The sequence below is a fragment of the Marmota monax genome, unplaced genomic scaffold (genome assembly GCF_021218885.2).
Source record: "Marmota monax isolate L192 unplaced genomic scaffold, Marmota_monax_Labrador192_F-V1.1 WCK01_AAM20220418_F8-fsc00164, whole genome shotgun sequence".
NCBI classification, from domain to species: domain Eukaryota; kingdom Metazoa; phylum Chordata; class Mammalia; order Rodentia; family Sciuridae; genus Marmota; species Marmota monax.
The window spans coordinates 99,603-124,976 of NW_026693313.1; the positions used below are offsets into that span (position 1 = coordinate 99,603).

The following is a 25,374-nucleotide window of genomic DNA, read 5'->3' on the forward strand; positions in this document are numbered from 1 at the left end:
CATCTTTATACAGTGCAATTCCCAATAGCCAAACTATGGAACCAGGTGTTCATCAATGCATGAACAGGTAAAAAAAATGTGATATATATATATATATATATATATATATATATATATATATATATATACACACACATACACACACACACACACACACACACACACACCCTGGAGTGTTATGTCCAATTCAACCATAAAGAAAAATGAAATTTTGTTATTTGCAGAAAAATGGATGGAACTAGATACCATTATGTTAAATGAAATAAGCCAAATGCAGAAGGTCAAGTATTGTATTTTTTTCTCTTATACATGGAATCTAGAGAGAAAACGGTAAAAGAAAGGTGAGGATCTCATGAAAATCAAAGGGAGATCAATAGAGGCAAAGAACCAGGGGATAGGAGCTGGAGAGGCAGCAGGGAAATGCTGGAGAGAGACACTGGCCAGGTTATAGTGTATATCACGTGTGTGCATGAATAAGTGACAATGAATTCCATCATTGTGTACGACTCTAATGCACCAATAGAAAATGTGGGGGAAAAGAAAATGTCTCAGCAAAAACTAATCTATGGTATCTCTACATTTTTGAGAAACACAAGTGATAAATGCAATGCATTATTATTTTAGGCAATAAATGCATTTGGCTATGAGTGAAAAAGAAAAAGAGAAGACAAAATGAACTAGTAGATGGACAAGAAATATCAGCTTTTCTATTGACACATATCTTGCTGGTGTATGTGGCTTAGGTGTGCATGATAAAGGCTTCCCAATTCTAATCCCAGAGTGAAATACACTAACCCACCTGTCACAAGCCTGGACCACAGGTAGGAATACAACCACTGAACCGGGTGACTCAGGTAGCCCTCTATTATCAGAAAAGGAGGGTCCTCTGTGGTCTCCTAAGGACAGCCCAGAGAAAGACTTTCCCTCAGAATGTGAGAACAGACAACATCCATTCTAGCATGGTTAGGAATGTTGAAAAAAATGAACACTGTAAATGCAATCAGCAGAAACATCACATAAACTGAGGCATACCACATAAAAAATCATAACTCAAATCTGTGATGATTAAAATGGAAATTCCACAAGATGATATTGCTAACTAAAAAATTAAACTCAAAAATAATATATAAAGTATAGCCATATTTGAGTTCAGAATATTAACCGTGCAGCACTGCATATTTTCTGTAAGTACATAGATATGTTTACAATTATTTACAAATGCAAAATAACAAACCAGATTCACAAAGAATGTGTGCGTGTTTTGGAGGAAAAGATCCACATGATATTGGACTTGGGTCTTTAGTTTTATTTGGAGCTTGTATCACAAATTAATTAAAATTAAACTTTAAGGTTGGATTTAAAAAAGAATAATGATACTTGTTTTTCAAGAATTACATGTGTTAAGGAGATATGGTAAACATCTAACAAAAATGCAAAGCAGATTTAATGGAAGGAAGAAAAGCAGAAGTAGGAAGAAGAAGACAAGAAAGAAGAACAAGAACAAGAAGAACAAGCGGCAGTAGTGGCAGTGATCACAGAAGCAATATTAGGAGAACAGTGCAGAGGAATGACACAGGAATTATCAAGAGACCTCAAGGAAAAAAAATCGTATTTGAATTGGCTCATTCCTGATATTTTATTCTAGTTAAATTTTGGATCAGCCTCCCATTTCACATCCTAGGACTTGTCATCATCAGTAACTCCAAAATTCCCCCTTGAGAATGGCCCCCTTCAGTCCAGCCCCACCTCCTTTGCAGACCCTCTTCTGATGCCCCCCTCCCAACAGACATTTCGTCATCCTAACCTCTAGTTTTGTAAACTACAAACCTCAAATGAACCCTTAATACTGCCCAACAAATGCTTCTTTGACCAATGTATTTTCCTGTCCTCCTCCCTTTTTGACACCCCTCTTCCTTGCTTTACCATCTCCTTTCATTGATGCTCTACGGAGTGTCTTCATTTACTCATTTGACCAATGTTTTTTGTGTGTCTCCACAATAGGATCCAAGACAGTGAGTATGGATTCTTTTTAGAAGCTTTGCTGGGGGTGGGGGGGGGGAAATGAACAGAAATGGAAATCACAAAACAGACAATAAAGTCAAGAGAGGGCTTTCAATTATATATATATATATATATATATATATATATATATATATATATATGCAAAGAAGTAGTTTTCTGGACAGTACATTTAGCCTTGTTGCCATTGATAACCAACAATGACCAACCACTCAAACCACCTGTGCCGTGAATCCCATCTCTTTTCAGTCTCTCAAGGCATCACTCATACTAGTATCCTCAGTTTTTCCTGGTTCATCAATATCCCACCATTACATTATTATTCAATAGCATACATACAGCTCTAGTATATATCAACTCATGTGTCAGATTTGTCTCTTGAAATCACAGTTATCTCTATCTCTCCTCAGGCAAAAATACCTTGAAAGTTTTCTAGAGCATCCAATTCCAGGTACTCACTCCCCATTTGATTTTTAACTCAAATCTATTTATCATTCAACCCACCACACCATAGAACTTGTCACGGTCATTAATGGTGTGCATTTTGCTAAAGCCCAGGGACCTATCTCTATCCTTGTGTCACACAATATCTCTGCAACATTCAGCACACTCGACCACCCAGGACTTCATGAGACTCTTTCCTCTTTGGCTTCCTTGATCCCAGCTCTGGGCTTCTTATTACATTTTCTGGCTGTTCCTTTGTTACTTCACCTGGGCCCTCCCCTCTCCATTACATACTTTCTCCTTAAGTGTTCTTTTTTTCTTTTTCTTTTTCTGTTTTTGGTACCAGGGATTGAACCCAGGAGTGCTCAACCACTGAGCCACATCCCCAGAACTTTTTTTTTTTTATGTTATTTAGAGACAGAGTCTGACTAAGTTGTTGAGGGCCTCTCTGAATTGCTGAGGCTGTATTTTCTCCTTAAGCATCCTTCCACATTTATAATGAGAAAACGTCTCAAGATGTCCTGGATGCATTCAGCACAGCCATCGTTGAAAGGAAGATAAAAATGCTTGGCGCTCTGGCCTTGGCTTAGCTACACAGTGGGCAGAGTTTTTCTGGGATAACCTATTTGCAACATTATTGGCAAAGCACTTTCAGGAATATGCATGGTTCACAATAGACTATAGAAGGTGTGTTTCAGTTTTAGATGGAGTCTGGAGAAATTGTGGGGGCAGAGGGGCGCTGTGAATACTTGTGGCTCTCTGGGCCTCAGGGCCTTTGCCCCAAAATACAGTGATTAGACAAGAGGTCTAGACAGTCACTTGGATCCTCCCTCTCAAGTTGGTTTCATTTTTTTTTTAATTTGACCATGGCTTGTCAAGGTCAAAAAAATAGTCCATTTTTCTTTTTACTTCAGAAGTTGCTGATACCCCAAGAAATATCTGTTTAGTTTTACCACAATAAATTTTTTTGGAAAAAAAAATCTTATTCCTTTCTTTACTCAGTTCCATTCAACCAGCATTTATTTGCTGATACTATTCTTGTGCTGGGTTTTGTTGCCCAACAGATAAGAACCCTTTGTTTTTGTTTGCTTTGATGTTCTATTTATGCTGCTGTTTGTTCTACTTATATGGACTGCTGACATCACACTGCCAAAATACGATCATCACCAAACAGGATGTTGGTACCATATTATCACCAAAAGTATATCTGAAGCCTTGTGTTTATTGAATTAAGTTGAAAAGAAAGTTTTATGGACAGTCTATGCTTTCTAATATTTATCATCTACAGCATACATTTGAGCTTCAAAAAGCTGCTATAAAAATTTTCTGATATCAGTGTTGGTATTTAAAAAAAAAACTTCTGTCAATACTGCTGGCATTGTTTTATCATATGTTTTAAAAACATCACATTCTTTACTGTTCCTGAAATATTAAAGAAATATTCAGGAAGATGCCATTATCTGAAGTTGCTAATAATGTACACTTGATTATTTTTATGTGTAAAACTTTCATATCCTAAAATATATTTCCTTTTCTCTTAGAAGTTCTAATTTTGAAAGCTGTATCTGAGTTCTAAAAGACAGGTCTTTAGAATAAAAGCAAAACATGGTTATCCATGAACCACAAAGCTCTGTCTCCAGAAATGAATACTCTGATGCTGTTTTTAAAGTCATTTAAACCAAAAAATAATAATCTATATATTTACAAAAAAGCCTAAAGTCACAGATAAGAACATTTCATGCACTTATAACTGTTTGTATCCATCAGAGAATGTAACATAGTAATGCCTTTCTATAATATACAAATATCACAGAATACAGAAATCAAAGTGACAAAACATGATTATTCATATCAATTTCTAATGAGGCAAGTGCTAGTCATGTCCTGATGTAAAATTTTCAGAAAGTAAATAAAACAGGAAACGGGCTCTTCAAAGAACAGTTTTTTTGGGGTCTTGGGGCCTAATGGGCAGAGTTTTTCCTAAACTTCCTTCCCCATGTCCAAGAGGAGTGGTATATTGAAATGTGGACATGTGCCCTCCCCAGCCTCCACCCAACTTCCAATTCCATAAAGAGGGCATCACAAAAGGTATACAGTAAAATAAGAGAATTGAAGAAAAAAGGCAAACAGAAACCAAAAGAGAATTGAGTGGTGAAATTAGCAGGAGAGTTAGTATGACAGCAGTGTGCACCATTAGATTCTTCACAATTATTCAGAGGAGACAAATTTTGCTGATTTTTTCAAGTACAAAAATGAAAATGTGATCAATTGTTCATTGTACATTTTCCAGGTATAAAGCTCATCTTTACTCCAAAAAAGCACAACATTCCCCTGCTCTGTCTGAAAGATAATTTTCTCATGACTTGTCAAAAATAGACATGGAAGGAAGAAAGTAGAGAAAATAGGGAGAGAAAAAAAATTGAAAAGGATGTAGATAAAGAGAGGAACACTCGACTAAGAAGACTATCGATCATCCACTCTGGTGACACACAGAGGACAGCTAGTTGACCTCTGCAAGGTGGTTCCTCTGCGTCTCGTTTTCTGGAAGGCTCTACTTTCTTCCCTTCTGAGGCAAACTAGCAACTTTCTTCTTTTTGGAGGCAAACGGGCAAGCAATAACCACTTTCCTTCTGCATGGCTCAGGTGTGTGAAGCCACTACTCTGGTGCTGACCTTTGCTGGTGCCAGCTCCTTGTGCTCAGTGAACACGTGACACCACTTTGAAGTAAATATAAATGAAATCTGTCAGAACATTTTACAGCAAACTGCGAAATCCTCCCTTCCCTCCTTCTCTGGGTTAGTGAGAGCACAACAGAAAATAACAAACTAATATATGGTCTCTTTCTGTATTAATAGAAAATGAGAGTATTATATCATTAGTTACTTTTGGATTTATTATTTTGGGGTCCCCCCCACACACACACACATGTGCATCACACACACACTCACACACACTGTGCACAGACACAGAGATACCTGGGATATAATATAGAGAAATCAGAAAGGTACTCATTTGAGCACATTCTTCAGGAATGTCCCTAAAATGTAGGACAAGCACTTTATTAAAATGGATTTCGCCAACTAATCATGAGAATTAAAAAGATACTCCAGAGAGGGATTTCAGCATCAAAAATATGGTTTTCTATGAAAGGTAAGTGGACATAAAAGTCATGGCAGCAATTTGCCTGTCCAAGTACAACGCAGAATATATAAAAGAGGCTCATTGAACCCTTAGTAAATGAAATATCTTTCTTTTTCACTCAACTAGGTAAAAATGTAAAAGGGCAGAAAAAGCACAAGGAGATAATCTCGGATATCCTAGTGGGCTGAAATGTAGTTGACCATGATGGGTGTGGTTTGGTATAAAACTAACAAGCTGGATTCTCAATTATATTCTCCCTCTTTTAGGCTCCCTTTGTTAGTTTTGTTATTGAACTGAGATAGACGCACCAAAATTAGGAGAATTAGTTCAAAAACAAAACAAAATTAAACTGTCCATTGGTAAGACCCCATAATTTATTCAGTGGAATTTCATTTGGTAAAAGTTGGTCAAAAATCAATGAATTTTTAGAAAGTAGGAATAGTTTTAAGAGATTGTATGAAGAATGAACATGATGATAGATAGGAATGATTTGATAAACACATAAAAAGGATGGACATCTCCAAGCGTTCTGGTGAGCTTCCAATGAAAGAGGGTTTGCGAAGCCTCTTTCCAACATGGCACCTGTACTCTGTACAATCACTGGATCAAACATTGAAGGTCCTAAGAAGAACCCAAGGTTGGTTTTTTGTTTTTTAAGAATTATTTGGTAATTATTTGGGGTTCATAGAACAAAAAAGTTAATCATCTAAAACAAACTTAAAGAAATATCTATTATAAAAAATTTTAGTGACTAAAAAGTAGCCTGGGCCACTGCTTAGAAGGCCAAGTTCAAGCGGTATAGTGGGAGCAGCCAATGCCAGGAAGGCTCTGGGAGTAGCACAATACTTTCCAAGAGGGGAGGAGTGGGCACAGAGGATGGAAATCTCCAATGGTTCTACTCAGACCCACTCGGGTAAGATGAACACAAAATCCTATGCCCACTTGCTGACACCAAGTGTATACCCTTAGGACAATTTCTAATGGGTCTTCATCATGCATCTAACTTCCCAGGGACAACATTCCCACCACCACATCAGAGCAGAGCAGAACAAGAAGCCTGTGTGTGTTGAATGCCGTTTCCCCTTGTCCAATTAGACTATCTCAGATAAAAACCTTTGGGTGTGTGCTGAAGGCAACTGAAACTCCTAAACCTCCCGTCTTGTATAATTCTCTCTCACCTATTTAGAAAACAGCTTAGCTTTCTTTAATATATTGCTAAGACTCAAAGCATGTGTAATTGGGATCAGTATGCTGACTATCTTTAGAGGAAGGCTCTATGGATAACTTGAGAAAAATCAGACAGCATTGTTCCTATAAAATGATCACTGAAATAGTTTCAATAGATATTCACTTTGTATTATTTTATTTTTAGTTAACAGATAAAATTATATATATATATATATATATATATATATATATATTATATACAATATGACATTTTGAAATACATTTGCATTGTAGAATGTCTAAATTAAGCTGATCAACATACGCACTCACTCACTTTTCCTTTCATCATGGGCCCTATCCTAATTTTGTTTCATAAACACCTCATTCCAGAAGAAGAATTGATTTTTATTAAATTGAAATAAGCATACATTTTGAAGACCTCAGGCTCAGACAAGCCAAAAGAGAAGGTTCAAAGCCTGATGAATCAAAAAAAAAAAATGACCCTAAAGAGCCCAATTATTTAACATAAAACATTCTATTGAAGATCAGATGTGAAATGTGAGGGCTTCTCAATAGGACGCACACAAACAAGTCAATTGTGGTTGATGATGCAGCTGAGTGTGCCTTTGGATCAGACAGGTCTACAATCAGTAGTAAATCTAGCAAGAGTGATTTATTTTACTTATTTATTTTTGCTTTTGGGAAGAACCATCTGTTTATAAACAAAATAAAAAATGTTTAAACTTCTTACATTTCAAGAAATCTCAGTTGTTTTAAAAGCTTAAAATCAGATTTAATTTTGGTTTCTGCTTATTTGTGTGTCTTGAATGATCTTGTCTAAATTATCTTTTTAGATTTGCCTATTTATAGCCCTCACTGAAATCACTTTGATTTATATCATCAAGTTAAATGGCTTTCCCTACCTTTGCCCATTAAAATACTTTAAGGAAGTAAAATTTCTAAAGTAACTTACAAAATAAAACAAAACAAAACCCCAAACTGAAAATCAGAAGCCCCTCAGATGGTAAAGGCAACTTTCCATCCATGTATTGCAGCATAGATACAAGATCTGAGTCTTAGAGCTCAAGAAATAATTCCAAGCTCTTACCCCATAGGAGGTTCATGCAATCCATTATAATTTGAGTTCCTGGTGTTCACTGCAACCGAAATGCTTTCCTCGAACACAGAATTAAGACCTTAAACCAATGGGTCTACCACCTTGGGTTAAATGAGTTAGATTTTTAACCTCATATGACTTAAAAACAGTAAGCATCAGCTAAAGTTTAAAAGAATTCAGTGTATTGTGCAAGTAAAAAGTCTAAGGAAGACTTGGCTTCAAGTATGGGATTCTCTTTTGTTCTTTCAATTCTCTATCTTCTGGGTTGAGTCCATTTGCAGTTAGGCTTTTCCAGCAACTACACACCATATCTCCTATCAGGTTTGAGCCCTGTGGGGAAAACTCACATACTCTTTCTCTAGAAACCACTTCAGAAAAGTCTTGTTAGTTTTTTTATTAGTACATTTTCCATGACTGTGACAAAAATGGGTAAAATATAAAGAAAAAAAGTTTATTTAGTTCACAATTTTGGAGACTAAAATTCCAAACAGCATGGAGTTAGCTGTTGTGGTGTCTTCTAAATGCATCACATCATGGCAAATGACTATATGACCCAAAGGAAAGGTCAGTTATGCTCATTTTTAACAACATCTCTCTCTCTCTCAAAAACTAACTAGAGAACTACCTTTATTCTTTTTGAAGCAAAACCTCAATTATTTAATTACTTCTCACAGACTGTATCTCTTAAAAGTCCCACTGCCATTGAACACTGCACTGGGGACCAAGCTTCAGATACATGAACCCTTGGGCAGCAAACCACATCCAAACCATAATAGCTCAGCTGAGACATGACACGACCACTCACTGTTGCTGTATTCACTCAATGTCTTCCCACCTGCACTAGTAATAGAACCTGTTACAAAGCACATGGTCTGAGAATGGGAGAGTGCTCCCTCCAGAGAGAAATGGAGTTTCTGTCACTGAATCGTGGTAAATAGAGGTTGACTGTAAAACAGAATAGATATTCAGTATTTGCAAGACATGTCTCCACCATTCTACATAATTTTCTATTGCAAATGTACCTGCTTAGCTTTCTAGTTGGTAGTTCTACTTTCTGCAGGCTTTGAAGACATAATACTTACAGATACTTAGCCAGAGAGGGGGGGAAAGCATATGACTATATTAAGATTTGTACATGAATGTTCATAACAGTTGATATATAATAGCCAAAAGCCATACACAAGTCAATTCCCATTAGTAGATGAATGGATAAAGAAGTTGTGGTACAGCCATTCAATGGAGTGCTTCTTAGAACTAAAAGGGGTGAACCCCTGGTGCATGTAACAACATGGTTGAACCTCAGAATAGTTACACAAAGTCAAGGAAGATTTAAAAAAAAGAACACATATTGAATAATATTTGGTGAGAAATTCTATAAAATGCAAATGTATCTATAAGTGATTTGTTTGGAAACTGTGGTGAGGGTTGAGAAGGGGAAGGGTAAGAGGAAGAGATTTAAGAGTTGCAGAGGAGGGCTGGGTTTGTGGCTCAGTGGTAGAGTGCTTGCCTGGCACATGCATGGCACTGGGTTTGATTCTCAGCACCACATATAAACAAACAAATAAATAAACAAAGTATACAATTTGATGTTTAAAAAAAGAGTTTCAGAGGAAACTTTTGGGAGCTGTTATGCTAAATAACTGGATCAGGGGATGGCATCATTTTCTTTAAAGGACAAGATACTAAATATTTTACACTTTGCAGTTCCCATGATCTGTGTTACAATTATTCATCTGCTATTGTAGCATCAAACCAACTATAGATAAAATAGTGCACAGAAATAGGTGTAAGTGAATTTCAATAAGCTATTTATGAAAAGAGGCAATGGCCCAATTGGATCTACAACCTATAGTTTTCTGATCCCTGATTTTGATTATGGTGGTTTTACAGGTGTGTACATATGTCAAAACCTATCAAATTTTATACTTTGTCTATGTGCCACTAATCATATATCAATTACAATTCAATACAACTATTTAAAAAATAAAAACAAAACAAATTTGGGTTCCCTATCATCAGCTGGATGAAGCATAATCTTTTACCGTGGCACACACATCTGTGCACATTCAGACCTCCATATTCCTGCTGAAATATTCCTCTTCCTGGCGAAAGTTCACCCTCCTGCAGTGCCCAGCACACACATCATGCCATTTCAACTCCACCTCTTTGTTAGGGTTCTCACTATTTCCTCTCTTCCTAAGGTGACTTCCTCCCACCAACTTTCTAATTCATTTTCTTACACTTCAGATTAATCCCAGGCATGTGCACATCCAGGATGTCTTCCCTTCTACTCGTCTGATTTCCTTAGCCTGTGCTCTGCGGGATGCTCATTTCCATTCCCCATGATGGCCTCTGTGTGTGTGTATGTGCACTTGTGCTGCGTATGTATGTGTATACACAATACTCTTGTACTAGCGCAGTGTTCAATAATTTTAACTATATATATGCAAAATGTTCTGTTAAATATTTAGAATTATTGTTCAGTCTCTGCCTCTACAACTTGAAAGAAAGCTCTGTGTCAATTACACCTATGGCAGGGACCACCACATTTAAAACAAACAAACAAACAAAGAAACCCTGCCAATGAAATCAGCATGTTTTCTATTATTATAACCACTTTGCAGATAAGAAAACTGATAGAGAAATTTTGTATTTAGCCCAAAGGCACAAGAAAGCAGTCAAGCTAGTACCTAAAGTGTTGCATCTGTAATCTCAAATGTTCTCCACTAATCCATGCAATCATCTTGCTGGACGCTCACCTGACTTTCAGGCTGGCATCTACACTGACTGTCACTGCTTTCCTTTCATCTCCCAGATACACCAAAATGAAGACTGCCACCAATATCTACATTTTCAACCTTGCCCTGGCAGATGCCCTGGCAACCAGCACCCTGCCCTTCCAGAGTGTCAATTACCTAATGGGAACGTGGCCGTTTGGCACCATCCTTTGCAAGATCGTGATCTCCATCGATTACTACAACATGTTCACCAGCATATTCACCCTCTGCACCATGAGTGTGGATCGCTACATCGCAGTCTGCCACCCGGTCAAGGCCCTGGATTTCCGTACTCCCCGAAATGCCAAAATTGTCAACATCTGCAACTGGATTCTCTCTTCTGCCATTGGTCTGCCTGTGATGTTCATGGCAACAACAAAATACAGGCAGGGTAAGTGGAATCGCAGGCCTGAAGGGTGGAGGGCTAATAGTTTGATATGTTGGCAGTGCCATGGGCCAAGTAGAATGGATGGAGTGGCCCAATGTCTTCCTCCAATTATTATTTTTAATTATTCTTTCTAACAAAATTCCTTTGAGGAGGGAAGCCCCCCTGTAATTTTAAGCCTACTAAACATCTTAAAGAGAATATAATCTATTTGTTTCTGATTTCTCTGGGCTTACTTTATCAAAGTGGGAAGTAAATATGAAACTAGCTCTCCCAAAAGTATTCCACTGAGGCTTGTTTTAGAATTTCAGGCAGTTGCCTACATGACAAATTTGTCTTTTTAGACCAAACAGAAAAATAATGACCTATCTTCCTCAAAGTGGAATGAAAATATCCATTTGCTAGAACCTTCTAGAAACTTTGGACAATGCTCGTATTTTTTACATCAATGCAAATCCCACCGAGTGTCTAGTTTCTGGTGAAAGGTCCATAATCACTCACTTAATGAATGCATAATATGCCCAAAGCAGACCACAAAATGGGAAATTTGCAGAAAGAAACCCCCCAAAATTAACTTTCCCTGAAAATCAGCAGAGTTGAGTTTCTTCCACATTTCTTTCAATCTATCCTTGGTGGCTTGCTTAGTGATAGCCTCAACCAGGTTCTGCCTCAACCTAGCCCTGATCAAGGCTGTAAACGCATGCACAGAATGGCAGTATTAAAATGTGATGATAGACCTCCATATTGTGCTAAATTTTTCTTAAACCGCTTTTCTTCCAGGTTCCATAGACTGCACCCTGACCTTCTCTCACCCGACCTGGTACTGGGAGAACCTGCTGAAGATCTGTGTTTTCATCTTTGCCTTCATCATGCCCGTGCTCATCATCACAGTGTGTTATGGACTGATGATCCTGCGCCTCAAGAGTGTCCGCATGCTCTCGGGCTCCAAAGAAAAGGACAGGAACCTGCGGCGCATCACCAGGATGGTGCTGGTGGTGGTGGCAGTGTTCATCGTCTGCTGGACGCCCATCCACATTTACGTCATCATCAAGGCCTTGATCACCATCCCAGAAACCACATTCCAGACGGTCTCCTGGCACTTCTGCATTGCTCTGGGTTACACAAACAGCTGCCTGAACCCAGTCCTTTATGCATTTCTGGATGAAAACTTCAAACGATGCTTCAGAGAATTCTGTATCCCAACCTCTTCCACCATCGAGCAACAAAACTCCACTCGAATCCGTCAGAACACTAGAGACCACCCCTCCACAGCCAATACGGTGGATAGGACTAACCATCAGGTACGCGCTTTCTAGCTGGGTATACCTCCTGGGGTGATATAAACATGATAGCTCTTGGTACTGGTCCAAGATTGTGGTGCCTTAGGACATCAGTAACCAGGGGGAGAATAGAGGGAGGAGGGAACACAATGGGATCATGGTGCAGAGAGGAGCTTTGTGGTAGAATGTGCTCTGTGTGTTTGTATATGCTCATTTAGGCTAAGAGGTATGCCAACCAGAAATCCATAAACTGCTAAAAATCACTGTCTTCCTGGCCTTTGCTTCTCTGCAAAATTAAGGACCTTTCCATATTGTGGAAGTGATCCTGATCTAGAAATCTGTATCATTTTCCCCAGAAATATTCTATATTTCAAAGATCCTTCCAGTATCCCTGTTGCTTCTCAAAAACTAGTCCTGCTGGGTTCTGTGGGTGAAAAGCCTTGTCCACACGGCCAGGGACACAAAATATTCCAGAAAAGCAGTGTCACAACAAAAGAGAAAAAATGGCCAACTCCCACTCTTGTTAGTAGATATTAATATCTGAACTCTAGAAAAAATACAAAACATATTACCTAATTGTTAGAATTAAGTTAATTGTGTAACACTAGTCAAACCAGTCAGGAATTAACATTTGAAAGAGTGACTGTATTTTGGAGATATATTCTTAGGCCCAGGAGATGTCAAGATGAGGTTGGCACAGAAGATTCAAAATTTACACACAGTATTGGAATCAGTAACAAGGAAAGAGAAAAAGCTGTCTCCAAGAGAGTATCCCCTTGTTAAGTCACTGCTTTGCAAAATTTGACCTCTGACCTATAAAGTCGATCAAACACATAACTAAAATACTCATAAGTTCATTTAAATAAATAAATGTTTCAAAAATCTCATCCAAATCACCCCCGCATCTGAAACTCACAGCAGGTATAACTTTGTAACCCAGAACTCAAATTCAAACTTCCGGTCAAGTAAATATCTGGGTCAGAACTTTGGATAAAGTTCCTAGATTGAAGGGGCAGGGTTTGTGGGGAAGGAAACAAGGTCTAGGAGGAGTCAGAGGGAGGCCTTGGCAGCCCTGGGCTCAGCTCTCCCTCTCACGTCTCCTCACGACCCTCCTTGGGTCCCCATTATTGCCACTCAGGCCAGCCCAGGCTCACCCTTCTAATGGACCCCAGGACTTATGTAATGAGGCCCAGCTAGATCTGCTCAAGGGACATTAATCCTCATACCCTGATAGGAAAGATGCTAAAATGAACCCAAGAACTGGCACCCTGGAGAGCGTGCCGTAGCGGTGCAGAACCACCCCCAGCCAGAAGGAAATTATTAACTTATCATGTCTCACTTTTAATTCCATCTCAGAAATAAAAGCCAGAAAGAAATGATTTTCTACTCTGCTTCTCTTCTCTCATTTTTCCACATCAAGACCTCTAAACCTGCTCCTTTTTCTAAGCAATTCTCCTTTTCAGTGGTTCTCAAAATCTTATGAGTCACTTGGAAGGATTTGGGGTCTCTGATTATGGGGATAACATATAAAACAATTAGTCTCAAGCTAGGGTTAAGATGATTTGCTTTAGAGTACTATATTTTGTTGGGGCAAAGGATGTCAACTAGAAAGTGCTGGCTCCTTCTCCCTTAGTGCCTACACCTACCCCCTCTTTCAAACCCTTCAGGGCCGAGCTGCTTGGTAAAGTACCCCAGGCCTCTGCTGGGCCTCGGCCACCTCACTGGCCTTGTTCACATGGAAACCGCTCCCAGCCCAACGCTCCCCTTGACTTCCTTCCAAATTCAGCTTTTCTCATAGGCTTGGTTCTTGCACAGCCAGACTGCAGCTAACTGGAGAAGTTCTGTTTAAGTAACTAAAAGGTTTGCTTTAAAAATACACCCAATTAAAACTTATCTTCACTGCTGCCTCTGGGAAGCAGTATCATTATCAGATAACAGCAGAAACACATTAGCCCCGGAATTGGCCATTTCCCAAATGCCCAGCTGGGAGATCTGGAAAGAGAGGAGAGGCTGCCAGGAAAAGAGGAAGACACCCTGACATATTTGAAAATCAAGATAAATCAAAGATCCCTTTCACTGATCTCGACTGATATGTCACCATTCGAACGAAGGCAGTTACACGCAGACAACTAGAACCATATGTAAGCCCATAGTGATAGTTTCAGGGCCACATTGACATAATTAGATTTGAAGGAGAAATCAGAGACATCACGGTCTTGCCTCTAGGATTTATTTGATTTGTTGTACCCACTCAGAATCTGATAACAGGTGTTTGGTCTTTGTTGTGGATCTTTTTGTCTGTTTGTTTGACATCATGAGCCGTCATGCAAGGAAACAAAGCTCGTTGGATTTGCGTTAACTTTTCAGTTGCATGTTACAAGTTTGCAGTGGTTATACAGGTTTATGTTCTGTGTTTGTATTTTCTCCAAGAAATACATTATGCTATATATGTCATGTTTCAAACACATTAGTCGACTTCATATTCTGCAGATCAGAGGTCCAATATCAAACCTTCCCAGGGTGTCTGTTTTCTGACAACTATATACTGTGGCCACGTCCATTCAGCGCAAAGTGAAGTGGCGATGTGGCAGTTATCAAGGTAATTTGATAAGACATATGAGAAAATGCTATGCCCCAAATAAACTTGGAGTCAGACTTATGTAGGTAAAGGCATCTCTGTAAGTTTATGCTGCCTAACAAATCATTCCAACCTTGAAGCACCCCCTTGTCTTGATTACAGTTGTGACGCATGAGTCACTTGGGCCAGGCTTGCCTGGACTGCCCTTCCAGTCTTGTCTGAGCTCACTTCAGTGTCAGCCACCAGTCAGCTGTCGGCCCATCTTGGGTTGACCTCAGAAGGAATGGCCGGCTCCAGATGGATTCTTGTCCTCATTAGCCCAGTCTTGTTCTCACAGTGGCCAGGGACTCAGAAAGAGAAAAGAGAACAAAGCTTCCTGAGGCCCAGGGTCAGAAGTGGCACAAAGCCATTTCTGTGCTCTTTATAGGTGAGGTAAAGTCAGCACCTCAACCTAGATTCAATGGTGGGGGCTGATAGGAGCCGCAGGGACCCCACAAAGAGCTGAGGGTGGGGAGGGGTGGCTACTTGTGGCCACTTTTGCTAACAATCCACAGCAGACATATGATGCAGGAGCTGGTAACACAGGGACTCATTCTTAGGCCTCCAGAATCAACCTAGCACGGTGTCTGGCATATTAAAAGTGCTCCAGAAAGATCTGTTGAATGAATGAGTGATGGGGGAGCTCATGGTGTCTTGCACGCTGAGCACATGGGAATGACCTCTTTCTGGTTCAGACTACTGAGAATGCGACAATGGCTTCAGATTCTGGCAAGGTTTCAGGCTCACTCTGTTCGAATAGGAAAATAGTCAAGGTAGGCTTCTTTGTTTTCTCCTGCCCAGCCGTTGGTATTCTGATTAAAAGTTCTACTTTTCTAAAACTTGGGTATATGTATGCTTCTCTTCTAAATTTATTTTTAACAAGTGGTTTTGATGAGACCAAGAGCTGATTTGGTGCCCTAAAGAGGTCTTTTCCAGGTTGAGTGTTCAGGGGACAGAAAGACATGGTCGCGTTCGGTGTTTGTTCATTCCGGGGCTCAGCTTCTGCTCCCGCTGAAGCCTGCCTGATTCATGTTCAACTTGTTGTCTTTATGGCTTCTTGATCTTTATTAGGTACATTCAGGTATAGACACTCATTTTCCATCTGCTCTCAGTGCAACTGAATTCTCTGCCCACACAGCACACCAGCCTGCTGTTGACTACTGAACTCCAGTGTGCTTCAAAACACTTCCCCCACCACTCTGATCCATCCAGGCACAACCCAGACCTGAAACCCTGCTCACTGTTCACCAGCCTTCCCCGACTGGTTTCCAGCCCAATCATACTTATAATGCATTTCCTATCTCAGCATTGAGGTGATCTTTAAAAATATTTAACATTACATAGAAAAAGAACCACTCTATTGCATCTGTTGAATTATTACTCAAGCAGTTAGTGAAACTATAACCTTAGTATAATGTTCTCATACATACTTATGACAGTGTACAATTAAAAAGTACTTTAATGAGCACCATCACAACTGCTTACTATAACAATCAGGATGTGTAAACATGTGTAAACTTGCTCATGGAGGTTAAACAATTGTATAGATCAAACAACCTCTAAGAGGCAAAGTCCAGACAAACATCATCCCACAGCCTTCCTCCACTTGCCTGCGTTCTGCCATTTTTAATTAGCATTGTATGATTGCAACCAGAGATTCTCAAACCTTACTATGGACTTCAGGAAACGTAAATTCTTAAGATTACCTTTAAGAAATTGCAGCTCATTGTGTGAAGACAGAAGCCAAGAATCTGCATTTTGAATAAAACACAAAATCGAAAATTCTAATTTAACTATTACTTTATCTTCAAACACTACTAAATTTACTATTTTCTGACCTGGAAAATTATTTCCCGTCAAGTTGATTGGGATAAATTCTTCACCAAATACACTATGAGTTTTGCAAAACAATGTAATCATCCCTGAAAAAGTCTTAACTTTCTAATGTATCTGTCACTGAGCCTTATAGGACAAAGTATATAACAGCAATCAACTTAACACTCTGTGCCCTGCTCATTCCTCTTCATGATTATGGCAAGTCCATTCCTAAACCCTCTCGTTACCATCTTTAATGCACTTTTTTGGACATTTCAATGCAAGTAGCAGATCAGGAAATTAACAGAAGCTTTGTGTTTGAATTAAATATAAAACTATATTATTCCCAGCTAAACTAAAAGCAGAAGTCTGACTTTTAAAATTAACCACATCACTCACAAAAGCTGGATATTGGTTTTTTACAAGACATCTGTGGAGAGTTAATTTGGGAAGGAAATGATTTTAATGACATTTTTTTCTGTGGCAAAAGCCCCAAATGAGAATAGCTTTCAAAATTACAGCACTGGACCACATTAATGCCTATTTTGTGAATGAACCCCAAATGGCTATTCTGTCAATTCATTGGTTTAAAAGGAAATTGGTTCCAATCATCTGCGCTTTGTGTGTGTGTGTGTGCACATGTTATGAGTGTGCACATACACATCTGCCTTTAAGCAATTGGAATTACAGTATGTTTAAGTTTGAAATAAATAATATCTCATAAATAACATAAGAACTTAGTGTTTTCTACTAATTAGCTATAATCTGAGTGAGTAAAATATTGTTAAAATAGAATATGCCTGTTCTCAAAAAATATTTGGCTCTAAGAATATTACTAATAGCATCTACTGATCAGTTTGTAGCTGAAGCTATACTTACTCAATCACATGAGGGATGGGTTAAAGTCCCTACAGTCAGGGAAAGCAGTGTTTAAGGAAGTCACTTGCCCAAGGCCATAGTTAAAAAGTAGTGGCTGAGGATTAAATTGGGTTTTATAAACCAGGCTCTTACTCAATATGCTCTACTGTCCCCTGGTCTGGTTTTCACTCTGGGTGATCACTGATCTTTTAGGGAGATTCAATTTTAAAGATTGAGTTAACTAATAAAATTGGTACAGAATTTTCTTGTGCTCATTGTTCCAATTAATGTTAAGTAACATAAAATACAGCAGCCTATTTTTCTTTGAAAAAGTAATTAAAAATAATATATCTTCTTATTTGACTAAACATAGGTGGTGAATTTTTATTTTATAGCCATCTATGATGAAAACATTCTCATTTATTGAGATTTAATATTTTGAAACACCTCAATCTTTATTTGCTGTCTCACATAGTTTGGGAAGCTATGAAAGGTAGATAGTTTTCCTTTTTAACTTTCTATGACACCACATTTTTTTTTTTACTTCTAAACCTACAAAAACTTGAAATGCAGTTTCCTAGTACTTTTTAATATTTGCACTTTTTCCTCACATTGAACTCAATGACCATTTGAAAGAGTGTGACTATCACAAACCCACCTGACTCTTGATTGTCATTCTGACAACCAATCTTTCGGTAGGCTGAAATAAATAATTGTGATTTGACACAATTTGACTTTAAAAAGTGAAAAAATTGTTATGTGGAAAAACACCATGAGAACTACAGATTTGCTGAATGAAATATGTCTTCCTGATCATTTCCCTTTCAAATTATTTACCTGAAAATCAAGAACCTGGAGCCACGCATTTCGTCAGCCTTCTCTCCTAGCAAACTCACATATTTCCTTTATAGTAGAGTTCATGGGGTTGGAGTGAATGGAAACTTTTCACAATGAAAGAAATATCAAAGCTATATTGTTTTCCAATACATACATGTGTGTACGTGTGTGTATGCATGTATATGTATTTATATAATGTGTGTATGTGGGGTGAGAGAGGCTAGAAACAAGATTCATTTCAAGTACTAAATAATTTAAACAGTACTTTTTCAAAACATGAATTATTTTCATGATATGTGGAAGTCATAAGGTCTCGCGTTGTCTCCCACATGAGTCTGGTCCCCCCATTGCCCGTGATGTGGGCTCAGGGAGTGAGTATCCATGAGCATTAACCTTACCTGGATGGTAGATAAGTATGAAGTTAATGTGGTGCTTATTGCTTTACTGTTTATAAACCAAGAAAATGGAACATTTTTTTTTCTTTCTACAGCTCCTGAACGTACTAGGAACACAGGCAAATAAATAATAAGCCAGATAAATTGGCTTCATAAAATCATTAAATCTCAAATAAATAGAAGCTGAAAGTTTCATCACATTTTGAAATAATGTTCCTTTCAGTCCAAGAATAAATATGTAGAGGAACAATCTGGGTCATTTATATGAGTAAAAGATGGGAGGAAGGAAGAATGAAAGAAAAAGAAAGAGAGAGGGAGAAAGGGAAAGAGCTAACCTGCCAGTATTTTGTGTCTGAAACCAGCTACTTCTCCCTGCTATGCTTTCCAGACAGAAACCAAAAGTCTCAGGAATACTAGAAATATAAAATAATCTAATAAATCCAAGCTGGATTGTTTCTACTTTTTAATATTATCAAGTCTTAAAATTTAATAAGAAGACATGTTTATGAGATTACTTGTATAATCCAGAGTCCCCATTGATATGCCCAAGTCCTTTAAAGAGAAGGAATAGATGATTTCTTATTGTGATGAAATGGGTACCTCTAAGACATGTGTGAGAAAAGCAAAGTCTATGGAAGATGACGTTATGAAATAAGAATACTTCAGCCAAGAAAACTTGAAATAGTTTTTAAACTTTTGACAACAAGAAAATGCATTAAATAGTGGATATAGAGTGGAACGTGACTACCATATATTTGACAATAAAATCACCTATTGAACCCATCTTATAATTTACAACTAAGCAAGAATATCTTACTCTTGCTGTTCTTCCTGTTTCTCTGTCACATCAGCTAAGACAGCTTTATGATCAAAAATCCCTCAATATAACTAAATATAGACTTATTCAGATTCAAAGGATCAACATTAAAAAAAAAAAAACTTTCTTTGAGCTACTCTTTGGAAATGGAAGAGTCGGTGTTTCACAGGATTTCACACTGTTGCAAATGAGGGTAGCTGTAGGGCTTGCATGCTCTTCACCAACTAGACATTTTTCTGATTGCCTCAGAAATCCAGTGAGACAAATATATTTTTAAATGGCTATAGGATAAGTAAATAGCAACATCTAAATGACAAAAATGCAACTGGATTTGTCAAGCAGATGCAAAAATAGTCACATTGCTTAGACACTGGCACTGAAAAAAAAATGGTATAGCCCATCTTGTCCAGACCTCTTCTCACAAATGGGGAAACTGTAGCCCAGAAACACACTTTCAATATGTGCCTTTTTCTCTAAACATAAAAAAATGATAATGAAGTTTTTCCAAAGACACCAAATTGAGTTTAAGAAAACTTTTGCAACTAAAGAAAAAAAAAACAGATAATTAGATTTTACATATACTCTGGTGCATGTAAATTTAATTTAAAAATTTAATCAGGAAAAGGAAACTTTACCATTAGATAAGGAATAACATACATGAATCGTATAAAATCTCGAAAATAATTTAGATGGCTCAGTTTACCCAAACTTTGCCACTGATCTTCTGAGTATCCCTGGGCAGTTTTCTGAAATGTTCTGTGTTTTAATTTCCCCACCTGTAAGAATGGTGATGACTACAGTGGCCAGAGCTTAGGCTTGATGTGAGCTTGGCATCTGATGATCAGGCAAAGGCCAGGTAACTGGCTGCTACTATGCCAAGCCACTTGGCAAGGTGTTACTATTCTCACCTCTTCCCTTCCCTTTTTCCCATAACTGAATTGTATCTCTTGTAAAGAATATTTCGAAGAAATGAAATAATAAGCCAATTGGTGGTGTAAGCCAAGCCTTCTCAACCTCAGCATAGTGACATTTTTGGCAGATATACATTGCAGGAAGTCCAGCAGCATCCCTGGCCTCTACCCACTAAATGCCAGTAGTATCCACCCATCCTTAGTTGTGTCAGCCAAAATGTCTACTGTCTCCTGGACATGAGGGGACCCAGGGAGAACCATGGATACAACCTGATCAACCATTGAACAGATGGAAAAGCATCAAGGTCCAAATTAGTCGTGATGCCATCAAATCCGTGCCTGGGAGAGCTGGAACTAGACTTCAGGTGGCCTGATTTTAGCTGAACCCTCCTCTGAGACATCACACTGATCTCTCCAAAGAAAGCCTTCCTGGGCATGCTCCCCAGTTGCGTGGGAAAAGGCTCAGGATTCATGGAAGACAAGCTGAAGGAAGACACAGTTCCTCCACCCATGTGTTACTTTAGGTTTTTCTCTCAGAGAAGATGATCTTCAGCTTGAAACATTATTAAGAAAGAATTAAAGGCCAATAAAGGTGAAGATATTGCTAGAGAACCCTGGGAGGCCCTGAATGAGGTCAAATCTCCTGCAATATTAAAACATTAGAGAATTTGTGGATGAAACATAGTTAATGAAACACAAATCAGAATCTCTGAAGCAAAGAATGAGAGGAGCCCTGGAAAGCTCCCCAAAGAAATAGAGCCCCAATATTAATGGGAACATTGTAGCAACTGAAGACCACAAAACAGCTAGCTTTGTGTGCATTGCCCTCAAACCCAGATCCAATGATTAAACTATTCCAAGAGCACCCAGAAAGGAAGCCAGCAGCCTCTAAGGGCAAGATCAGATTAGTTATGGCAAAACAAATTTTATTTTCATATAGAATCCCTGACCAGGGAGACCAGGTAGCATCAATATCAATAGTGTCTGCAACACGAGATTTGCTCTCGTTAATTTCCATGAGATTGTGCTGTCTTTAGTCATGATCTGCATGTAGTGGTACAATGAGGCAGGTTTATAAACTTAACTGACTCTTGCCCTAAGTCTCTATCAATGGAGGAGTGCGAAATAACCCAGATAATAGGAAAAGGGAGCCAACCATACTAGAAAATAAGGCAAAACTAAAAATGTATTATTAGAGAAATATTTTAATCCAAAAATTCACCTATAGAAGCATAGAATATGAGTGATAACAGATTTTTTTTAAAAAAAAAACGTGGTTATTTTACTTCATGGACAACAGAATGCTGTAGGCCTTGCAAACCTTTGGAATTATTGATTATTTTAACAGAACTTCAGTGTCTAGAATATATCAGATATTAGCCTCACTCAGACCAATCTTGCACTTCAGGAATGAGGTAATCAAATTAAACTGTGCTCAGAGATGAGTAAACGAGGTGGCCAAGGGAATTACTAGAACTGCACTGGCTACCTAGGAAACAGAGACTCCCGGAGGACCAGAGAGTCATCACACACTTACAGGAACGTAAACAGTTATGTTGCCCTTTCCAACATAACCCCACTAATTAAAGCCAAAGGGTAGAAATTACAGGGAAAGATATTTCAATACAACCCAAAATAACTTTTCTTTTTTTAAAACCACTTTATTGTGGTGTGATTGACACACAGAAAGATAAACTTATCTAATGTATATGATTCGTTGTGTTCAGAAAGGACTTCCTTTTCTTACTTTGAAATATAGATAGTTCCTTGTTACTAGAAGTTTCTAACATTCAGACATCAGCATTTTGCCTGTATCAACGGGGCATTGAGAGAGAGGTCAGGTATTAAGATTTGGCAATTAAGAAATCAGAGGGAATGATTCTCCAAATTAAGGTTTTTAAGGTTTTCAGGTTTACTAGTTCCGCTGGGTTCTTGCAGATCATGACTATAGTGAAATGTAAGGTAGTCCATGGAGAATGATCCTGAAGAAAAACGCAGAGAAGGTTGCTTTTATTTTAGTTATGGGGATTGTTACTGTGTATTAGCGTTCTAAGGGTTTTAAATTGTTTCTCTCTCTCTCTCTCTCTCTCTCTCTCTCTCTCTCTCTCTCTGTATGTGTGTGTGTGTGTGTGTATTTCATTTTTAAGCCAAGTTTCTCAAATTAAGGTCCAGATTTCCACAGAACACCTTACACCATCTCACAGAATTATTTCTCTAAGCCATTTAGAAAAATCTACTGTAGACCATCACTCCCAGTTAGCTATGAATAATCTATTCAAAGTTCAGTGTCTAATGACATTGACAAGAATCCTAAATTCAACTGTTGAGCTCTTATTCCCACTCATGTAAAATAAGTGGTCTGCCTACTTCATTATACAAACAAAATACTAAAAAGTCATTTCTCTGAAAATAGAGAAGGCTGTATTTTGTTTGGGTTTTCACTCTTGCTTTGTTTTGAAGCTTGCCACTTTCTGGCTATAATTATAAGGGAAAGAGTCTATATAGCTTTGGGATATGTTTTTATTGAATTAAATTACACATTGCTAAGGGTAAGCATTAGAACTGACATATTCTTTTGTTTTGAATAAAATGTCTTTGGAGGAAACATTTATTTGAAAAGGCTTCTATAGTAAACTGTCAGAAGCATACCAAAGGTTGAATATTATAATATTTTTTTGTGAAATAACACAAGATTTGAAGTCAGGGAACCTGTGTTCTGGTGCCAACCATAATGATGACCCCCTGTGGGAGTCTGGCATCCCATGCCAGGGGCAGCTTAAAGGAGCTCTTCCTAAGTAGGATTTTCTTAGCTTCTTTTGAGTGCCCAAGAATTAGGACCATAATTTGGGATTGATTGATTGCTCCATTCAGACTATGAAGGCCAGTTTCTGTAGTGGACCACAAAAATAATCACCAAATCTTTATTTTACAAGAGAAAATATTTATTATACTGAACACAACAAGTCCATATTAAAAGCAAGAGAAAGCATATGGCAAATCCAGTCTGGATGGATATCAATTATTCCACATCTCCTGAGTTCTCCTTAACTGAAGTCCTACTCTTCTGCTCAGGATCCCAATATGTCTGCTTCAGATGATGGAGCTTGAAAGAAGGGCTGAGATCCCTCTTACATAGCTACTCAGAGATCTTTACCCTGAGTCAGCAATTCTAAGGGGTTCTTGTGAAGCTCTGCTGGGTTTTTCTGGTTATTTGGGTTATTTTTGTTGTTGTTGTTGTTTTTGGTTTTTGGTTTCTGTAATGAATAAGATTTTTGAAGCCTATTACTGGCTGAAATTCTGATCAGCTTCAACAGTACCCAATTCTGTGATTGGCTTCAATTGCAAATTTGGATGGCATCACAATCAAGGAAGAAAAAAAAAAAAACGGAAGTTCAGGAAAGTCACTGCAAAATAATAATGTTAAGCTGGCTTTTTTCACCCAATGCCCTTGGGCACGTCACTTCTTCTCTCCAGGTTTTTGTCTTTTCCATAGATTGATGAAGTTAAAAAATATAATCTCTTAAAAATTTTCTCTAGCTTTGAAACTGAAGGAACACATCAATCTTTGTGTGGACAGAAACTAAAAGTACCTTAGATCAGCTTCAGTTTGAAGCATAAAAGCTTTTCAAGCATTTTATTTTTTTAATAGACCAAAAGATAGCCCAAAAGGATTTGCTTGTTGACTTTCTGGGCAAAAAAAAAATTATAGTTAAAAAAACTGCTGAAAAAAAATGGAAAACTGTTGGTAGGAAATCATATTATATCTATGTATCCAATGCACTAAGTATGGTATCTAATGTCAAATGTCAAATCCACCGAAATGTGTGACTGCACTGTGATTATTTTGGGGAAAGAAACCCAGCCTTAGAAAATGGAAGAGAGTTCCATGACTCCAAAGGGAGTATTATTTTAGCAAGCAAGCAGATTGGCTTGTCACTACTCCATGGGTGACCAAAAAATAGACAATCTGACTCAGTGGACCAGAGAGAAGAGTTTATTTCAGCACAACAAACAGCAGGCACATTAGTATGGTGATGCCAGCTTCCTTGCCGGCACGTCTCACTGTGCGACGCATCAGACAGATCGCTGCTGCACACAGTGCATCGCACAGCCTCTGCGGAGCCCAGACCTGAGGGTCAGTGCCTTTGCAGTGGGCAGTAAGCAAACCCTCCTCCCTCATAAGTGAGGGTCACAGTGGGTCATGATCATCTTCATGTGGCCAGGCAGGGAGTGAAGGTTCTAAACTGACTACGTGACCAGCTGTAGAAACAATTCTGGGTCAGAGGATCAGCATCCCATGCTCAGGGGACTATGTCTCCCAGTAGTTCACCTGTCAGCCCAGCATATGAGTAGTTGAATTTAAATATTCATATGATTTGGCTACCCAATAAGCAGTTTATTTTAAACATATGAACACTAGGACCAAATCTCTTCCTTCTTTTTTTTTTAAACCAATAGTGGATTAAGGTTACTATCAACAGAATCCCATCCACAGGATGAGGTCAATCTGAAATATCAAACTTAATCATGAACTCCAGTATTCTAGGATCAAGTGAGTAAGTCCCAGAAAAGACTAATAAGTCTTATTTCAGACAATCATGTAGCTTCCTTCCTTAGGGTACTCATGGATAGAGCCACCACACTGTTGGTATTCATCCAGTTGAGACAGATACATACCCTCCCTGCTGCTCAGGATGTAATCTAAGGCCAATCAACGATCCATCTACAATCAGGGAGTTCAGACAGACTTGTTGATTTCTAGGTTGGTTCCATCTCATTGGTTATCATGATTAG

The 25,374-nt window shown here is 38.3% G+C and overlaps 1 protein-coding gene across 1 annotated transcript in view; it reads left to right on the forward strand.

Moving 5' to 3' along the window:
• Positions 1 to 25,374, forward strand: part of Oprm1 (opioid receptor mu 1) — a 55,830-nt gene that overhangs the window by 25,141 nt on the left and 5,315 nt on the right. The window contains exons 2-3 of the mRNA XM_058583188.1: positions 10,704 to 11,056; positions 11,831 to 12,351. Of these exons, the coding sequence (XP_058439171.1) occupies positions 10,704 to 11,056; positions 11,831 to 12,351 (874 nt within the window). The remainder of the gene's footprint in view (positions 1 to 10,703; positions 11,057 to 11,830; positions 12,352 to 25,374) is intronic.